This window comes from Erigeron canadensis, chromosome 3 (assembly GCF_010389155.1).
Source record: "Erigeron canadensis isolate Cc75 chromosome 3, C_canadensis_v1, whole genome shotgun sequence".
NCBI lineage: Eukaryota > Viridiplantae > Streptophyta > Magnoliopsida > Asterales > Asteraceae > Erigeron > Erigeron canadensis.
This window is the reverse complement of record NC_057763.1, coordinates 33,857,366-33,874,893: the sequence shown is the minus strand read 5'-3', so window position 1 is coordinate 33,874,893 and position 17,528 is coordinate 33,857,366. Positions and strand designations below refer to the sequence as shown.

Genomic DNA, 17,528 nt, shown 5'->3' with positions numbered 1-17,528 from the left:
AAAAAATAATTTGTTGAGAGCAACTGTAAAAAAGGGCATGGCCTTGCCACCTTCATGTTTTCTCCATCATTCATATATCAAGTTCTTCTTCCATCTCCATCGACTCATCCTCTGAACTTGATGTTGAATCTTCACCACCATTCACAACCTGCATGCGATGATTAGCAGCCGGAGTCGATTGCCTTAGTCGTTCAATCGAGACAAACTTACCTTCCAAATATTCTTCATGCATTATCATTAACTTATCCGATATGTCCTCAATGCTACCATCATCAACCTCGGTGTTAAGAGAGAGCATAAAATCATCAAGTAAATTATCCAAATCATCCACATATAATGTAGTCTCAGCGGGTCGAATGAGCCTGTGATAGATATCAACAGCAAGCTGTTGAGCTCTTTGTCGAGTATCACGTGTAACATTTGTGATTTTTGTGTGTATTAACTCACAACTAAACGTGATTAATTTCAATTAAATTTCATGATTTTGTGGATTTATATGATTCTCGACCCGTTGACTCGAATGTGCTAAGTGATTTATTATTCTAACTGATTTAAATGATTCATTTATTTATTTATCGACTAGAAACGTGTATTTATGCTAGTCGAAGCTATGTGAATTAGAAACGTAATCGGGTGATCCATGGGTCGATCCATGACCCAACCCAATCACACTCTTACACTCCTACTTCATCCATTCATTCTCATCTCCCCAATCACACTCTTACACTCCTACTTCATCCATTCATTCTCATCTCCCCCTCTCTCACTAAATGCACCCAACTACACACTCTTCTCCCCCTCTCTAAATTCTCACATCATTAAATGTTAATCAAGTTAATTTAGCATTAAATTCATCATCTTTATCACCATATAATCATCATATCAAAAGGTCAACTCTTGAAGTGCAAGAATTCTTGATTTATAGCTAATTTTCGGATTTAATCCTTTGGTGGAAGTTTTTGGTAAGTAAACTTCTCTTGAATTTATCATCTCATATTTATAAACACATTTCTAATCATATATAATCATTATTGAGCCATTTTCCAAGTAAATTTAAATATGGGTCAAATTATGGTTTCATTAGGGTTTGAGGTTGATTTGTAAGGATTTAATGATGGATTTGATGTTTTGGAAAAAGATTATGATATGGGTTATGTTCAATGATGTTAAAATATGTTGATTTTTGCACAAAAATGTGTTTTGGAGCTTCCTTTGTCGACCATGGAGTCAAAAAACTGCCCAGTAGGAGCACGGCCACTCAGACAGACGCTCAGTGCTTGTGGCCACAATTTTCCCATAATACAGACGCTCACACGGCCGACCGTGCGAGCGGCCGCAGATCTTCTGTTCTTTCCCCAACTTTTTCGTTTGGTTATCGGTCGACTTTTAATGATCCAAAACTTATTTAATGGTCTTATATTAACATCCTAAGATCAACAAAATTGATTAAACACATTTCTAAACACTTTGATTTTCATGACAAATTTTAGTGCTAAGTCATTGAACCGCTTTTGACCAAATCCCTTCCTTTACCAATAAACGTTCTTGAATCACTTCTAAGACATCTCTGGGAGTTAATTTAAGTTACATGCCAACTATGAAACCCTAATTAGGGTTTAGCTTACCGCGTAATAATGCATATATTATATATAATGGTAGGTTGTGGACACGTGGCGGACATTGAACATCTATAAACTCACCTTAGCTCAATCTTAACTACTTTTGCCGACCAAGGTGAGTTTCGTAGCCACGTTTCTCTTATATTTGGGGTGGAAAGTGTACTTGTTTCTTGTAAACGTTTTAGCGAATTATTTGAAATGGTTTGATATTAAATGATGATTTGTGAACGTAAATGCTTTGTTTCCCGTAAACGTAATCATGAATGTTTGTTATGATCATGCCGTTGAAATATATGTAAGACATGCCGTTGATCATGCATTTGAAATATATGTAAGTCATGCCGTTGATCATGCATTTGAAATATATGTAAGTCATGCCGTTGATCATGCATTTGAAAAATATGTAAGTCATGCCGAAATGAACACGCCTTTGAAATATATGTAAGTCGTGCCGATATGTGTTGATTGGTGTTATGTGTTGATTTGTAATAACATTAAACCTTTTAAGGTTTCCCTTGGAACGTGAATTGGTATTCTAATCTTCGTGTATCGTTAACGGTTGTTATCCCGACACTATGACTTTAACGTTTAAACCTACGAAGTTACCAACTTTATGTTGACACGTTTTAGTACACTTTTCAGGTGAACAGGTTAATGAAAGACGTATTGGATGATGATTGATTGGTTGTATGCTAGGATTGGAATTGGACTTTCTCATGGATCCGTGATTCATTGTTCCCGCTTATGGGTTATGCTTAGGATCATATGCCATCTTTTGTATTCTCTTTTGTAAACGTTTGATGGTCGTGTTCCTTATGCATTTTTATATGATCTTGGATTTGTAGTTGATTGAATTATATGGATTTACAATCCTTTTAATGTATTTTAGATTGTCTCTACTTAATTTTGTGACAACTGTCGTCTGATCGTTTTCCTGAATTACTCTTCCGATCATTTTTAGTTCGTTTCGTTTATGTACGTAATTAGTCTTATAAGACTTTATCACGGAATAAATGAATTTCTATTTGTTTTGGGCTTTATGAGCGTTTAGACATTAGAAAAATTGTACGTGGACTCGAGAACAGGAGGAATACTAGTTGTCTTGTGGAAATGCCAAAGTTAGTAAAATACTTAAAATTAAATCAATTAAAGATTTAATAAGTAAAAATAGACATGTTTATATCCGTTAGAAAGCTATTAAAAAGTTACGTTTAAATATGACGACAAAATAGATTAAAGGGTCATGAGTCTTCTAGAATGGTCGAGTTAAACGATTTTTGTGAGGGTCAATGGTGGTCAAATTCGGTCAACTAGGGGATGGAAGAACAAAAACCCTAAATACTCCTAACCCTAACTTTCTCCTCTCATTTTTCACTCTTCCTCCCTCTCTTTTCCCTATGTCCAGCCGCCCCCCCCCCCTTTTCTCCTTCTCTCTCCCTCTATTCCGGCCGAACACCACCACAAACCACCTCAAACCACCACAAACCACCACCGCTATTCCTTTTTCTTCATTTTCTTATAAGATTTTGGTAAATTTCGAATGAATCTACGATTGTTCAACAATAAGAATCGGTTTTGTATATAGATGGGGTTATATATATACGAATTTATATATATGTATATATGTGTATATTTTCGGTTATGAATCTTCTTCCTCTTCTTAAATCCGAAAGCTTTGTATATTATATATTTTTAGGTTATGCATATGTATATATATATATATATATAGATTCGAGTTTTTGGAAAAATATATATATATAAATCGGTTTTGCTTCATATAACCATATTTTTCAGCCATATATATATTTATATATATATGGATCCGAAAAGTGTTTATATAAATGTGTTTAAATCGGTTTCTACATGTGATATGTATATAAATCTGAAAAACCCTTTTTGAATCCGAAATCGTTACATATTTTATATATTTATTGTATTTTCGGTTATATGTTTTTTTTACATACATTTGAAGATCCGAAATCATTTAATCCGGAATGTTTAAGACGAAAACCTTCAAATCCGGAAACTTACACCCGAAATCCTTCAACATCCGAAAATAATAGATCCGAAATCCATGTTATAGTCAAGATTTGTTGTATACTTTGAATTTTCGGTCCTTTAAATCATGTATATAAACGAAAAGTTGATAAAATTGAACCTATATGTGGATTTCGAGTGGTATGGGTCGTTTTCGGTTAGATCTAGGTTAGATCCGAGTTGTAGTCGCATATATCACCTTGAAATCTTGTTCCTTTCTTCTTTCCGGTCGGATCTAGACTTGTTTGTGAGTTTTCCGTTTTGGTCAACGCCGGTCAAACATCGGTCAAAGGGCAGATTTGTAATCAATCGGTTTTGGTCCTTTTGGAAAGAAAAATTAGAGTTAAAGTTATTTTTGGTTATTTGGACTTTTAGTTATATTTGGATAAAAAATTTGATTTAGTCAAAATTATAGTTTTGGTATTGTTAGTCAAATTTTAGTTTTTGGGTCAAAATTTAATTGAAAGAACAAATCAATATGGATATATATAAATATATACACAAAGACTTATTATATATATATATATATATACAAGAATTAAAATTGATTTGGACATATATATTATATACAAGGATCAAATCTAGCATGGACATATGACTAAATATATATATCTAAAAAGACTTTGAAATGATTATATAAATTATACATTTGTATAACAGTTATTAACGACTTATCGGACTTAACATATATTATAATGATATCCCATATAAATATATGACAAGATATAAACATTACGAATGTGACATTATTAAAAAGAAACATTTCACATGGATAATTTATAAGGACAATAAGACTATTAATAATAGTATGATATTTGACGAGATATAATGGCATTTCGTAAGACACTAGTATAGGACATGAACTTGTATAATTAAGTAAGTACTTACTGGGTGACTTGTGGACAGTGTAGGACTTTCGGGCAGTTAGTGTACGTGCTTCAGGTGTATTTGACTACTCGTGTCCTTGTTCGTTCATCTAGGATAATTGCGCTTGTGCTGCTTTCAGGTGAGTTTCGTAGCCCCTCTTTTTACAAGTTTTGGGGTGGAAAGTATACTCATTTTCAAACAGTTTTGTCGATTTCTGTTTTGTGTTCAATATTGAGCATGTGCGTATAGAGTTACTTGTGCCATTTGACGTGCTTTGATCTTGTTGTATGTGTGTGATTATGTGTTGTTTGTTGTGCTTTGGACGTACTTATTGTATGAGTTGAGACTTGAGACTTGGATTAAGGCAGGTACCGTAAGGCCAGATTTTGAGACATTGAGGCATTTGGACTTATTATGGCGTAACTCTGCTCGTTATATATTGAACTATTACTTGTTTAGACTTAAAAGAATCGATAAAAGACTTATTTCTTTTATTAGACTTTTGACATAAAACCTACGAACTCACCAACTTTTGTGTTGACACGTTTTAGTATACTTTTCAGGTGCTCGGGTTAATCAGGGATAAAGATTGCTATGCTGGACTGGACTTCGGAGATTAGTGCTCCTTATTTATTGTCAGACTTTAAGGTTACATGCCTTGGATTATTTCTTTATGGACTTAGTTGTAATAAGCTATTTTTAGCACTGTTATGACTTTGAACTCATGTTTTTGGGAATATATTTATTATATTCTATTTCATTTAGCAGTATCTATGTAATTCCATGTCGTGTTGTACTTTTCATGACACCTCATGTTTCCGCCAATGGTGGGGTGTTACAAATTTCCATGTCGTGTTGTGCTTTTCTTGTGATATCCCATTATTCCGCCTTGTTGGGGTGTTACATCACGACCGCCCCATTCGTTCTCAATAGCCATCTGCAATGCACTCCATTGTCCCAACAACATATCAATACCTTCCCTTAGCTGATTTTCAGCCTCACCTGTTCGCTGTGTCGGCACCACCATTTCAATTCACAAAAAAAAACCCAACCAGTTGTGTATCAAGGAGAGGAACAGGGTAGGGCCGGTAGGGTGACTTATATATATATATATATACAAGGTCTTCTACCCGCATGATGTGCGGCGATTTTAAGTTTGATTTGTTTGGCTTAATAGTGTAATTTTTCAAATTTATACAATTTGATGATTAGGAAAAATAATTTTTGTGTTAGTAGTTTAATTGAAATATTAGAAATATTAGTAAATGATTATAAAAATTAAATTAAATGCCTTAGTCTATCAAAAGGATGATGATCTTGTAGGGTGAGAGCCAAGCTATGTGTGCTGATCTTGCAAACTGTGAGTATTGAAAATGTGTATACATATAGATGTGTGGGTCATTTGTTGTTTTATCCTTACATAAATTAATTTTCATAGATCTATCATTTATCGAACAATTGAAAAATAATATTAATGTTGTCTTCAAATACTCGAAAAGCAATGGCATAATGAAGTCCCGAAAGTATGCGTGAGCATGCAACAAATAGCTACTAACTCCAAACCACTACAACTACTATAAGAATACAATTGTAAATGTAAGTTGATTGAAATATGGATAAAAGAATCATTGAATTAAAATGTGGCTGCTAGTTGACATTTATTAGTATTTGATTTGATTTGATTAAAAGTAGTATATAAACCACTACCGTACTTGGTAACCTGATCCCCTCCTTTGATGGTGTCAACTCTTGTTCTTTGATCTAATACCTCTACTGGGAAAACCTTCCTCAACTTTCCCATCTATCATATATCCCATGATATTCCAGTAATATGGACTATGACTGAACCACATCAATCCGCAATCCCCCGCTGCAATGAACTATTAGGACGTCGTGGAAAACACTTTAGACATAATTCCTAATAAGCTCGATGAAAAAAGGACGTATTGGTGGGAAAGACCACTACACATACCAATTGCAACCAACTCTACCCACTAATTTGTTGACAAAATCATGGAAACGATTGTGGATACAGATGTCTAGAAACTGAGGACCAAAAGCTGGTGGGGAAACACCGCCCTTCACCATGCTGCCAAGGTTGCGAGCTACATAAAACAATGAGGTAAACTATCCTTAAGATTAGAATCAGGAGAAAAAACCATAAAGTGTTATGAGGTAAACTATCCTTAAAGTTATAGGATGGTACCAGTCCATATACCGGAATGTTGCTATCATGAATTAAGTAGCTCATGCAAATAGGTAAAAAACCATAAAGGGTTATGAGAACTCACACCTTTGCCATCAGGGAAGCAACGCTAGAAGAAGTCCGGATGAGGTCGACCATCTGCATCTTTGATTGCATCAGTTAAGACTACTCCTGTGATGATCGTTGAAACAGTAGCCCTAATAAAGATGAAGAGATATATTAAATCACTCTGTCATATATAGTTTTAAGTAAAAATTTGCAACCACAAATATGAAACCCAAACATGTTATGACATCAGCCAAAAGCCCGACCCATTTGACCAATTACTTGACTCATCTATTTAACCTCCCCTAGCTTTAGATAACCACTCCATAGACATGATCACAATTCACAAGAAACGAACAGCTAAAGAATAACAAAGAGAGCCGTAAGAATTAAACAAAACGTATATCACTATAATCATGAAAAAACTCAAAAAAATACCAGTATAATAGTTGCATTCTTACATAATTCATTATTGATCACAACTTTAGGCTGATTCATTTGTCGAATAAACTTCTCATATTCATTCTTCATGTTTCCAGAATAACTCATGTTACAACTCTTTGAAATTAGTCATCAAAAAGATAAACATACCCACATATAAAGAAAGATACTTATTAGTTATTACCAGCAATTAAGCATTGGGTGTCCTGCCTATTAACATGCTAATTTGTCTATTTTCCATCAAACAAAAAGCTATTTTTGGGCTGGAGGGATTTACATATGGGTAAATATAGAGATACGTTCTCTTCAACTATGTTTTTAAGCATATTTTTCGGCCATGAAACAAAACTTCACTATTTAGAAAATCATATGCAAACTATTATAGAAAATCAAATTAAAACTCACAGATCTCTACATACACGAAAAATGATACTGTATATATTTATGTAAAATATAACAGGATATTAGCCTATATAAAATAGAAACTAACATTAAAGCTTACACTTGGCCATGAACTAAACAATAGAAGCAATACCTTAGGATCCTTATGAACAATGAGTTATCCAGGTTGGAACCAAATTGTTAATGATAAAAGGGAGATTGGTATAAAACTTAAAACTCAATAAAATAAATTAGATATGTTCTATAAACAACATACCTTATTATTGTGATTCTCCGATGAATCTAATTCAGACATTATAGTGGTTTGATAAGAGATTATCATTCGACCCTGGCTATAGTTTTTTATTTGTGTTTGTGCATCGACAGATAAAAGGAAGGAAAGGAGGTTAGGGTTTAAGAAAATCATTGGGAGAATACAGTCGGGTTTAAGAGTAGGGCTTAGGATCCACGTAGTGTAGAACGATTTTATTTATTTAATATGTAAAAAATTATGGAGGTGCCACCTATAAAAAATCCTATGTGACATTGTTTTAAAATAGGATAAAATATGGAGAAGGCTTTAAAAGGCTTGATTAACTACTTTTTTTAATAATTATATATATATATATATATTTTGGGTGTTTAAAACCAGGATTTCCCTAAATTAAGTGTTTTGGTTGGCTCGACTTTGAAAAACTTGATTAATTATTCGATGATTCGTTCCTTCAGCTAGAGGTGCACAAAAAAACCGTTTAATCGAACCGATTCGAAAGTTAACCTATAATCGTAACCGGTTAGTAACCGATACAGTACAAACCGATTATAGGTTAGGAAAAACCGCCGGTTAGAATCGATTTGCACTTCCAAAACTAAAAAACGATTCCTAATCGGTTAACCGATAATCGGTTTTTATTTTTAGTTTTAACCGGTTAATCGATTATTTATATATAATTGAGAGTGTTTTCTATTTTATACTTACCACTCACCACTTACTGGGTGATATATATATATATATATATCGAGATATAAAAAGAAAAATGAAGTCACATACAGCTGGAAAGAAAGAAAAAAGCATCGGAGACCAGAGAAAGAACCAACTGATCACCATTTCAAGATCCTCCACTGAATCACCTCTTCAAGATCATCAAAAATATTACGTACTGTGTGGCTGTGTGCCTGTATGTGTATGTGTGTTCCACTAACCGCTCAGTCACATATATATACATCGATATATGTGGCGGCCATGAGGGGTAGATGATGATGAAGATAAGTGGTGTTATCAGTGGTGTTTGTGGGTAGATCCGGACGGAACAACTTGTTTTATGTTGAAAAAGAAAACCCCTTTTGGCTTATATATTATTGATAGTGGGCGGTTAAAAAAATAACCTATTAGGTTAACCGGTATCGGTTAACCGGTTATTATTAACCGAAACCGATTACACTGGTTATAGTTTTTTAAAACCCAAACCGGTTATTAACCAGTACCGGTTAACCGTAATCGGTTTTTTTTTTTTAAAAATAACCGAAATCGGTTACTAAAAAAAATAACCGGAACCGGTTAACTGGTATTTGCACCTCTACCTTCAGCGGGGTAAAATATACTATAGTAAATAGGAATCTCGGCCTTTAACTTTGTTTAAAAGCCCACATTTAAGATGGTTTCGGCCCTAGTTGCTAATGTGGTCGAGGGTGAGTGAAGGATTCACACTTTTTGAATCCAGTTTTTTTGACTAATTACTGCCTTATTACGGAGTTAAAATTAATGTTACATTTTTTTACTGGTAATATCAAGTAGAGCATCTGCCTGTCGGATTCACAACGACCTTGCTCACAGGGCATAACATTCTTATGTTGCCCATTAGTCAGTGAGACAGTGACTATGACCAATGGGTTCAATAAACAATTATGCCAAGAAAACTTCTTGCACCCAAGCACACGGCAAAGTCTCGGTCTAAAGCAGAACTTGATATATATTATTACAACTGATCAACGTATCTACATGTCATTCATAGATATAATTTGAGATCCAAATTACAATCACTCAAACTTCCTTAGCCTGCATAGAACCACCTTCTAGCTACCACATTGAAAAAAACAGAGAGAGTAATACCTCCCTTAGTTTCTAGTGATAGGAACAATATCACTACTATTAAATAATATTCGCATTCGGGAAAAAAAAATGAGAAGCTTGAAAGGGAAGATTCAAATGGAAGAAGCAATTATATATGTTTCATTGCTTATTTTACTCCGCATTCTGCAAACATACTCGGCCGAAATTAACATTGTTTCAGATTCAGAGTTCTTGGCAGAAGGCAATACGTTAGTCTCGCTAGACGGAACATTTGAGCTTGGATTTTTCAGGCCAGATGGCACTGAGAATAGATACCTGGGTATTTGGTACAAGAAAATCTCTGTTCAAACAGTGGTTTGGGTTGCCAACAGAGATCGGCCGCTTACTGGTGCATCATTAGGTGTGTTAAAGATAGTCAATCCAGGTAATCTTGTCATCATGAACAATGTTACTAATCATATAATGTGGTCATCCAACACATCATCATCATCAGGAAACACAACTGCAAAGCTTCTTGACACTGGAAATCTTGTTGTGACCAATGGAAACAACAATAAGATTCTCTGGATGAGCTTTGATTATCCAACTGATACTTTTCTACCTGGCATGTGGTTGGGGAAAAATTTCTTGACGGGTTAGGAATGGTATCTATCTTCATGGAAGAATAGTAAAGATCCGGCTCCAGGTGAATTTACCTGGATTGTTGACACGTGTAGTTTACCTCAGAACCTACTAAAACAAGGTCCAGTGGTCAAATTCAGGAGCACGCCATGGACTAATGAAGTGGTTAATGCATTTACAGTTAGCCAGAATATCGTTACATACAATATCATTATAAATAAAACAGGGGTGGCTCTTTCTTATAACCTTGTAAACAGTTTTGTCCTAACGAAATCAACCTTGAGTTCTTCTGGGAAGTATGAACGCTCCGTGTGGGTTGAAGAGGGGAAAAGATGGGATGTTCGATTGCATTGCCAAGAGACATTTGTGATACATACAACATCTGTGGGGATTATGGACATTGCCTGATGATGAACGGCATACAGACATGTTTGTGCTTAGAAGCGAAAAAGTTTATGCCAAGAAATCCAAAAAAATGGGAGACAGGAGACGGGTATGATGGTTGTGTCAGGAGAACACCATTAGATTGCAAAAACGGATCAGATGGGTTTAGAAGGTATTTAAATGTGAAACTGCCAGACACACCCACTATCTGGTCTAACATGAGCATGGAGCTGAAGGAATGTGAAAAAGTATGCTTAAACAACTGTAAATGCATGGCTTATGTAAATACAGATATCAGCGGAGAAGGAAACCGCTGCTTGCTTTGGTTTACTGACCTCACAGACACCCAAGTAGTATCCAAGGGCATGGGTGGTCATGATATCTTTGTAAGAATGGCTTCCTCAGATTTAGGTACTTATTTTCACTAAGTCGGCAAATTCACTCCTACATGTTTATATATGCATGAGACAAACTAGTTACCAATGGGGTGAAACCCCAGGAGTACCGCCACCATATGACCACATGGGCCCACGCCCCACACAGTGGCGAAGCTAGAAAATTTTGAGTGGGGGGTAGGGATCTAATTTTTTTTTTTCCTAACGCTATTTTTCGGGTAATATGTTCTGGTGGGTGATTCGATTCGGGTCGGGTCAAAAATTAAATACTATTATTATAAAACAAAATGTTTCAATCACTAAAAAACTAAACACTTGTCCAAGACAAAAATAAACATTAAAAAAAAAGACAAACGGTTGGTACTTGGTTCGATTTAATGAAGTTATGGGCTAAGTAAGTAATTAGGTTATGAGTTTTAGTTTGGGCTAAATAATTTTGAATGGGCTTATGTAAAATGTAATAGATCAATTATATTGCTTGGTATATAAAAAATCTTTCACAATTAAAATAGGGGGTCGAAACTGAATATATCAAAAAATTTCTACACGAAACATATATACCCCCTACATCGTAAAAAAAATTTCGGGGGGTCGGGTGCCCCTTCCCGCCCTATGGTAGCTACGCCCTTGGCCCCACAGATGAAGATTGCATGTCATAGGTTCGAAACTTGCCAAAGGCAAGTAGATAGACTATATATATTTTGTGGTCCATGTGTGAGGATGGTGAGTCACCGACATGAGTTATATGCGGTGTGCGTTCTCGCTATACGTAGGACCGGAAAGTCCCACCCACTTACCTTTTTTTATGAGACAAACTAGTTGATTTTGATACTTTTTGTATATGTTGGAGTAAAAATATATATGTTGTTCTTCGGTTAATATCCTGTCGTTGATCAATCGCAGATGCAGGAGGAACACATATCAAAATCATCATCCTAATAGTAGTGATCCTTGTCATCATTGTAGTGGGCTTGAGCTCTGCTTGGTTCTGCTACACATGGAGAAAAAAGGATAACGCAGAATCAATGACGGAATGTAAGAAAATTCAGCAAATTTAGCTATACATTTGTGCGAATATGTCGAGTAGTTTATTGAGCATATTAATTCTATCACTTATAAATCTTTATTTTTAAAACATAGGGAAAATATTGCAAGTCCATGAAAGCAAGAGAGAAACTATGGAGCTACCATTGTTTAGCTTCTCTACAATAGAAAATGCTACTGCTAGTTTTTCACCATACAATAAACTTGGAGAGGGTGGATTTGGACCAGTTTATAAGGTAACAATATAACATAGTATACCATCATAAGTAGTCCTCAAGATTAATTAGCATTTATCTCAAAGATACATATGCTACCTAAAAGACAAAACCATTTCCGTAAGTTAATGTACTTGAAAGCATATATGTGTAGACTGGCCTGATTTGCTTGCCAGAAACCTGCAAATTCCAGCGAAATCATATTATTTCTCACTCATGATATATTTCGCATCTGGAAATCGACCGACATTTGGGAAGACTTTATTTGCAAAATCATTGACAGCACTGAGCCCCTCCCACCCGACACCTGATCGTCCCCACATATACATAACAAATAATATGTATCTATATAGTTCAAGCATGTCACATATAAAAAAATATACAGAGGAAATCAGACCAACAGTTGTATATATAATATCACATTGCAAATTGTAATTTCAGGGTATCCTAGATGGAGCGGAAATTGCGGTTAAGCGTCTCTCCAACACATCCAGTCAAGGACTAGATGAGTTCAAGAATGAAGTCATCTGCATTTCCAAACTACAACACAGAAACCTTGTTAAGCTCCTCGGGTGTAGTATAGAAGGAGAAGAGAAACTGTTGATCTATGAGTACATGCCTAACGGAAGCTTAGACTTGTTTATATTTGGTGAGACTAACATAGTTTCCATTGTTTTAAGTTATATGATGAGGAACTACTTGTCTAAGTAAACCATTTTCAAGATGATCTTAGTTTTGAATCACATTAGTTATAAGGTAACAATATAACAATCTACTTGTCTATTTAAAGTACGTAATAATAACCTACAATTTAGCAGATAAAATACGAAGCACACTCCTTGATTGGACAACACGTTTTCACATCATTGAGGGCCCGAGGACTTCTATATCTGCATCAGGATTCACGATTAAGAATCATTCATAGAGATCTTAAAGCTAGCAACATTCTACTAGATCTTGACATGAACCCCAAGATTTCAGACTTCGGCATAGCTAGAAGTTTTGGAGGAAATGAGAATGAAGCAAACACAGAAAGAGTTGTCGGCACATAGTAAGCTGCCAAATCCACTTGTTGATTTATTATATATATATTTTCCAAGATTAATTGTCGTAATAATCCTAAAAACATTTTTGCTTCATTTAGCGGCTACATGTCCCCAGAGTACGCATTAGATGGTCTTTTCTCAACAAAGTCGGATGTCTTCAGTTTTGGTGTATTGGTACTGGAGATCATAAGTGGGAAGAGAAATAGAGGATTCATTCATTCAGATCATAGCAATAACCTCATTGGACATGTAAGTTCCCTATCCACAACTTCATCTTTTGATATAATTTTGGTACTCTACTATACACCTACTAACTGTTTTAAATTAAGGCTTGGACAATGCATAATGAGAACAGGTCATTGGAACTAGTGGATACAAATCTAGAGGAAGCATTCAATCCATCTGAAGTCTTAAGATCAATCGTGGTGGGGTTGTTATGTGTTCAACAAAGTCCAGATGAAAGGCCAAACATGTCATCTGTGGTTCGAATGTTGGGTAATGAGTTGGGTGAACTGCAAAATCCTATACAACCAGCATTTTTCACAGAAAGAAACATAATTGGCGCTAATTGCTCATCGAGCACTAATGCAACAAGTTCAACCAATTATTTAACTACTACAGAGGTAGGTGCACGATAGAATGCTCGTACATCACCCCAAAATTAGAGTTACATATGTCATAATTTTCTCATTTATATTACCTTTAGGTGTATGTCTCTCATAATGCTTATATTACATGAGATGTTTCACCTTATGGGTATACATGCATGTCACTAGTGTATTATAATTTAAACGAGATGTGTACCCGCGCAATGCGGCGGTGGTGGCGGCAACGGGTGGTGCTGGTGATGTGGCTATTAATCTAAAAGTAATTGACGTAAATGGTAGTCTAGTTATTTTATGGTTAAAAGATATATTTTATTGTAAATAACTTTATTAAGAATATTATAGAGATATTAGGTGGAAATATTTAAATTAATTAATAAAGGAGATAAATATTTTGGATAAATATGGGTGTAAAATATTTTAGGGATATATTGAGAAGATTTAGTGTGTGAGTTAAAAATGTATTGAAAAATAAGGGTATTTTGGATATTTTAAAGGTAGAGAGTTGAAAAGGGGGTAGTTTGTTTATTAATATAGTATAAATGTTGATCTGATATTGATAGAATGAAATTGAAGACATTAAGATGCATAATTGTGGTAAGTGTTATTAGATTTTATTCACATGCTTAGATAGATCTTTTATTATTGCTTCTCAAGTACATAACGATCATAATTCTTTACATTAATATTAGTTATTCGTAATATTAATCTATAATATAACTAAAAGAGGGGTTGGGGGTACACTTGACACCCTAATACTCATCCTTTAACCTAAGGGGGTGTTTGGTAAGAGGGAATCATAGAGAATGGAAATGTAATAGAGAATGGAAATAGTGAGAAAGAGAAAGAGTATTTGGAAAGAGAATGGATTCCGTTGTTGGAATTAATCTTGCAATATGATGAACAAACTCACATGTATGTATGAATTTACTTTCTATTAGATCAAAACTTGCAATATTTGTTCATACAAATGTTACAGACTCTCGCCGGGTATGTGACTCATACCCATTGTTCGTACAGACACACACCCTAAAACTACACATACGACATACATATATACTTTTCCAACCGGTGTCTCTAACAATCATACCGGTTCATGAATGGGTGCCAAGACACTTACATAACTGTCTACCCTTTTACATTTACATAGGCAGCCCATTATATTTGACACATATACATACTAGACTCTAACATACTTTTCAGACTTGTCGTCTTTAACCCAAAGTTTAGGTTAATAATCAACACTCCCCCTTAAACTAAACTTTGGTTAAAGACAGGTCTTCAACTTGCTTTGTCTTGCTCTTTACAACAAGGTTAGTTCTTCATCGCCATCAATGAGACGGGACTCATCTTGCTTATTTTTTCTCCTTGTCATTCCATTTAGAACATTCCCTTCTTGTCATGCTTGTTATCTTTTCTTGCTTGTGCCACACATGTTTTAAATTCTTGTACCACACAAGTCGTCTTTCTTTCTTGCTTTTCCACGAAGGTCTTTCTTTCCACTAAGGTCTCACTTGCCACGTAGGTCTTATTCGCCACGAAGGTCTTCTTACTTGCCACGAAGGACTTCTTACTCGAAACAAAATGTTTCTCTTACTTTTGATCAAGGTTGGTCTTTCTTATGTACTACGAAACACTAAAGTGTCTCTTTGACCGACAATGATCTTTCTTACTTACTTTGCAACAATAGCGTTTTTCTGACGTACTTTGAAAGACACTAGAGTTTGCACATACTTACTTACTTTGAAACACTAACGTTTTCTTACTTACTTACTTTGGAAACACTAGAGTTTTCTTACATACTTACTTTGAAACGCCAAGGTTTCATTAAACACTAGGTTTCATAAAACGATAGGTTTCATCTTACTTTGTGAACCACAAGGTTTCGGTATTACTTTGTGAACCACGAAGGTTCGGTCTTACTTCTTTGAACGAATTATTTAAAATCCGTTCGACTTGCTATGAATCTCAAATGATTTGGTCTTGCTACTTTAATGAATCGGAAGTTATTCTTGCTAATAGGGGATCGTACTAACAATCGGTACTTTTGAAAAATAAATTGAAGTTATACTCCTCTTAATTGGTGTTTCGTTTTACTTGCAAATAAACACCAACAACCTTCAAAAACGTTTTTCAAAAAATATACTCGAAATACCCAATTTTGATCTTTTATAGACTTTGCCTACTAAAAAAATCTTTTATATTTTACAAGCAATTAACAAAAATATTTTAATTATTAATTGAAAAGATCAAAAGTGAACAAAGAAAACATTGGTTTTTGTCAGACTTTGTAACCGTCCGTGTTTTCACTTACTATATTTTACGTCTTTCTTTTCTTTTGTCGAGATCCCCAATCTCCTTTCTTCTTGCAATCCATCATGCAATACAATCCTCTCCGTCTGGTAGTCACGGGTATGTTCCTCTCATTCTTGATTCCCCTTATGATTGATTAAAGTTTGTACAGAATTAAAAGATTCTATTTTGCGTTCTTTGTTCGAAATCAACAATTTCGATTTCCGGCCAAAAAATTGTCGCCTGCTTGCTTCTATAGCGACGGTGGTGGTGGTGTTTGGTTCACATACATAGCTTCTTTCTTTCATTCTTGCGGTTAATTTCCGGAATTGGCTTTTCAATCGATCCTCGCTTGCACTCGTTCTTCCCTGAATCGATTAACGTGCTCTGATACCAATTATTGGAATTAATCTTGCAATATGATGAACAAACTCACAGGTATGTATGAATTTACTTTCTATTAGATCGAAACTTGCAATATTTGTTCATACAAATGTTACAGACTCTCGCCGGGTATGTGACTCATACCCATTGATCGTACAGACACACACCCTAAAACTACACATACGACATACATATATACTTTTCCAACCGGTGTCTCTAACAATCATACCGGTTCATGAATTGGTGCCAAGACAGTTACATAACTGTCTACCCTTTTACATTTACATAGGCAGCCCATTATATTTGACACATATACATACTAGACTCTAACATACTTTTCAGACTTGTCGTCTTTAACCCAAAGTTTAGGTTAATAATCAACATCCGTTGTTTAGTACCCACAGAGAATGAAAATATATAAAAAATAAAATTTTAAATAATAATACATTTATTACATATAACATCTTCAAAAAAAAATCTGAATTTTTTTTCCATTCTGTAACACCCCAACAAGGCGGAATCATGGGGTATCACAAGAAAAGCATAGCACGACATGGAAATTATGTAGAGTAAAACTAAATGCATAAAAGGATCAAGTAAATCCATACGAACCATTCAGTAGTGCAAGTAATCGGGTCACATCTAAGCATAAACCCCAAATCGGGAATAATAAATCACGGATCCAAGAAGTCCAAGTCCATATCCAATTCTAGCATAATCAAGCAATCAATCATCCAATACATCTTTGAGCTAACCTGTTCACCTGAAAAGTGTACTAAAACGGGTTAACATAAAGTTGGTGAGTTCGTTGGGGTAAGTAATAGGAATCAAGTGTGTCGGGATATCAACCGTTAACGATATACGAGGATTAGAAT

General features: G+C 34.9%; 1 protein-coding gene and 1 pseudogene across 1 annotated transcript; one reads left to right on the top strand and one right to left on the bottom strand.

Moving 5' to 3' along the window:
- Window positions 1-70: 70 nt before the first annotated feature.
- Window positions 71-5,550, bottom strand: LOC122591967 (pre-rRNA-processing protein TSR2 homolog). The gene is made up of 2 exons (XM_043764185.1): window positions 5,435-5,550; window positions 71-413 (listed from the first exon to the last, which is right to left on the bottom strand). The coding sequence occupies exons 1-2, from the start codon at window positions 5,548-5,550 to the stop codon at window positions 71-73; spliced, it is 459 nt and encodes a 152-aa protein (XP_043620120.1).
- A 4,060-nt stretch (window positions 5,551-9,610) lies between these two features.
- On the top strand, window positions 9,611-14,111 carry LOC122591966 (annotated as a pseudogene).
- Window positions 14,112-17,528: the final 3,417 nt, after the last annotated feature.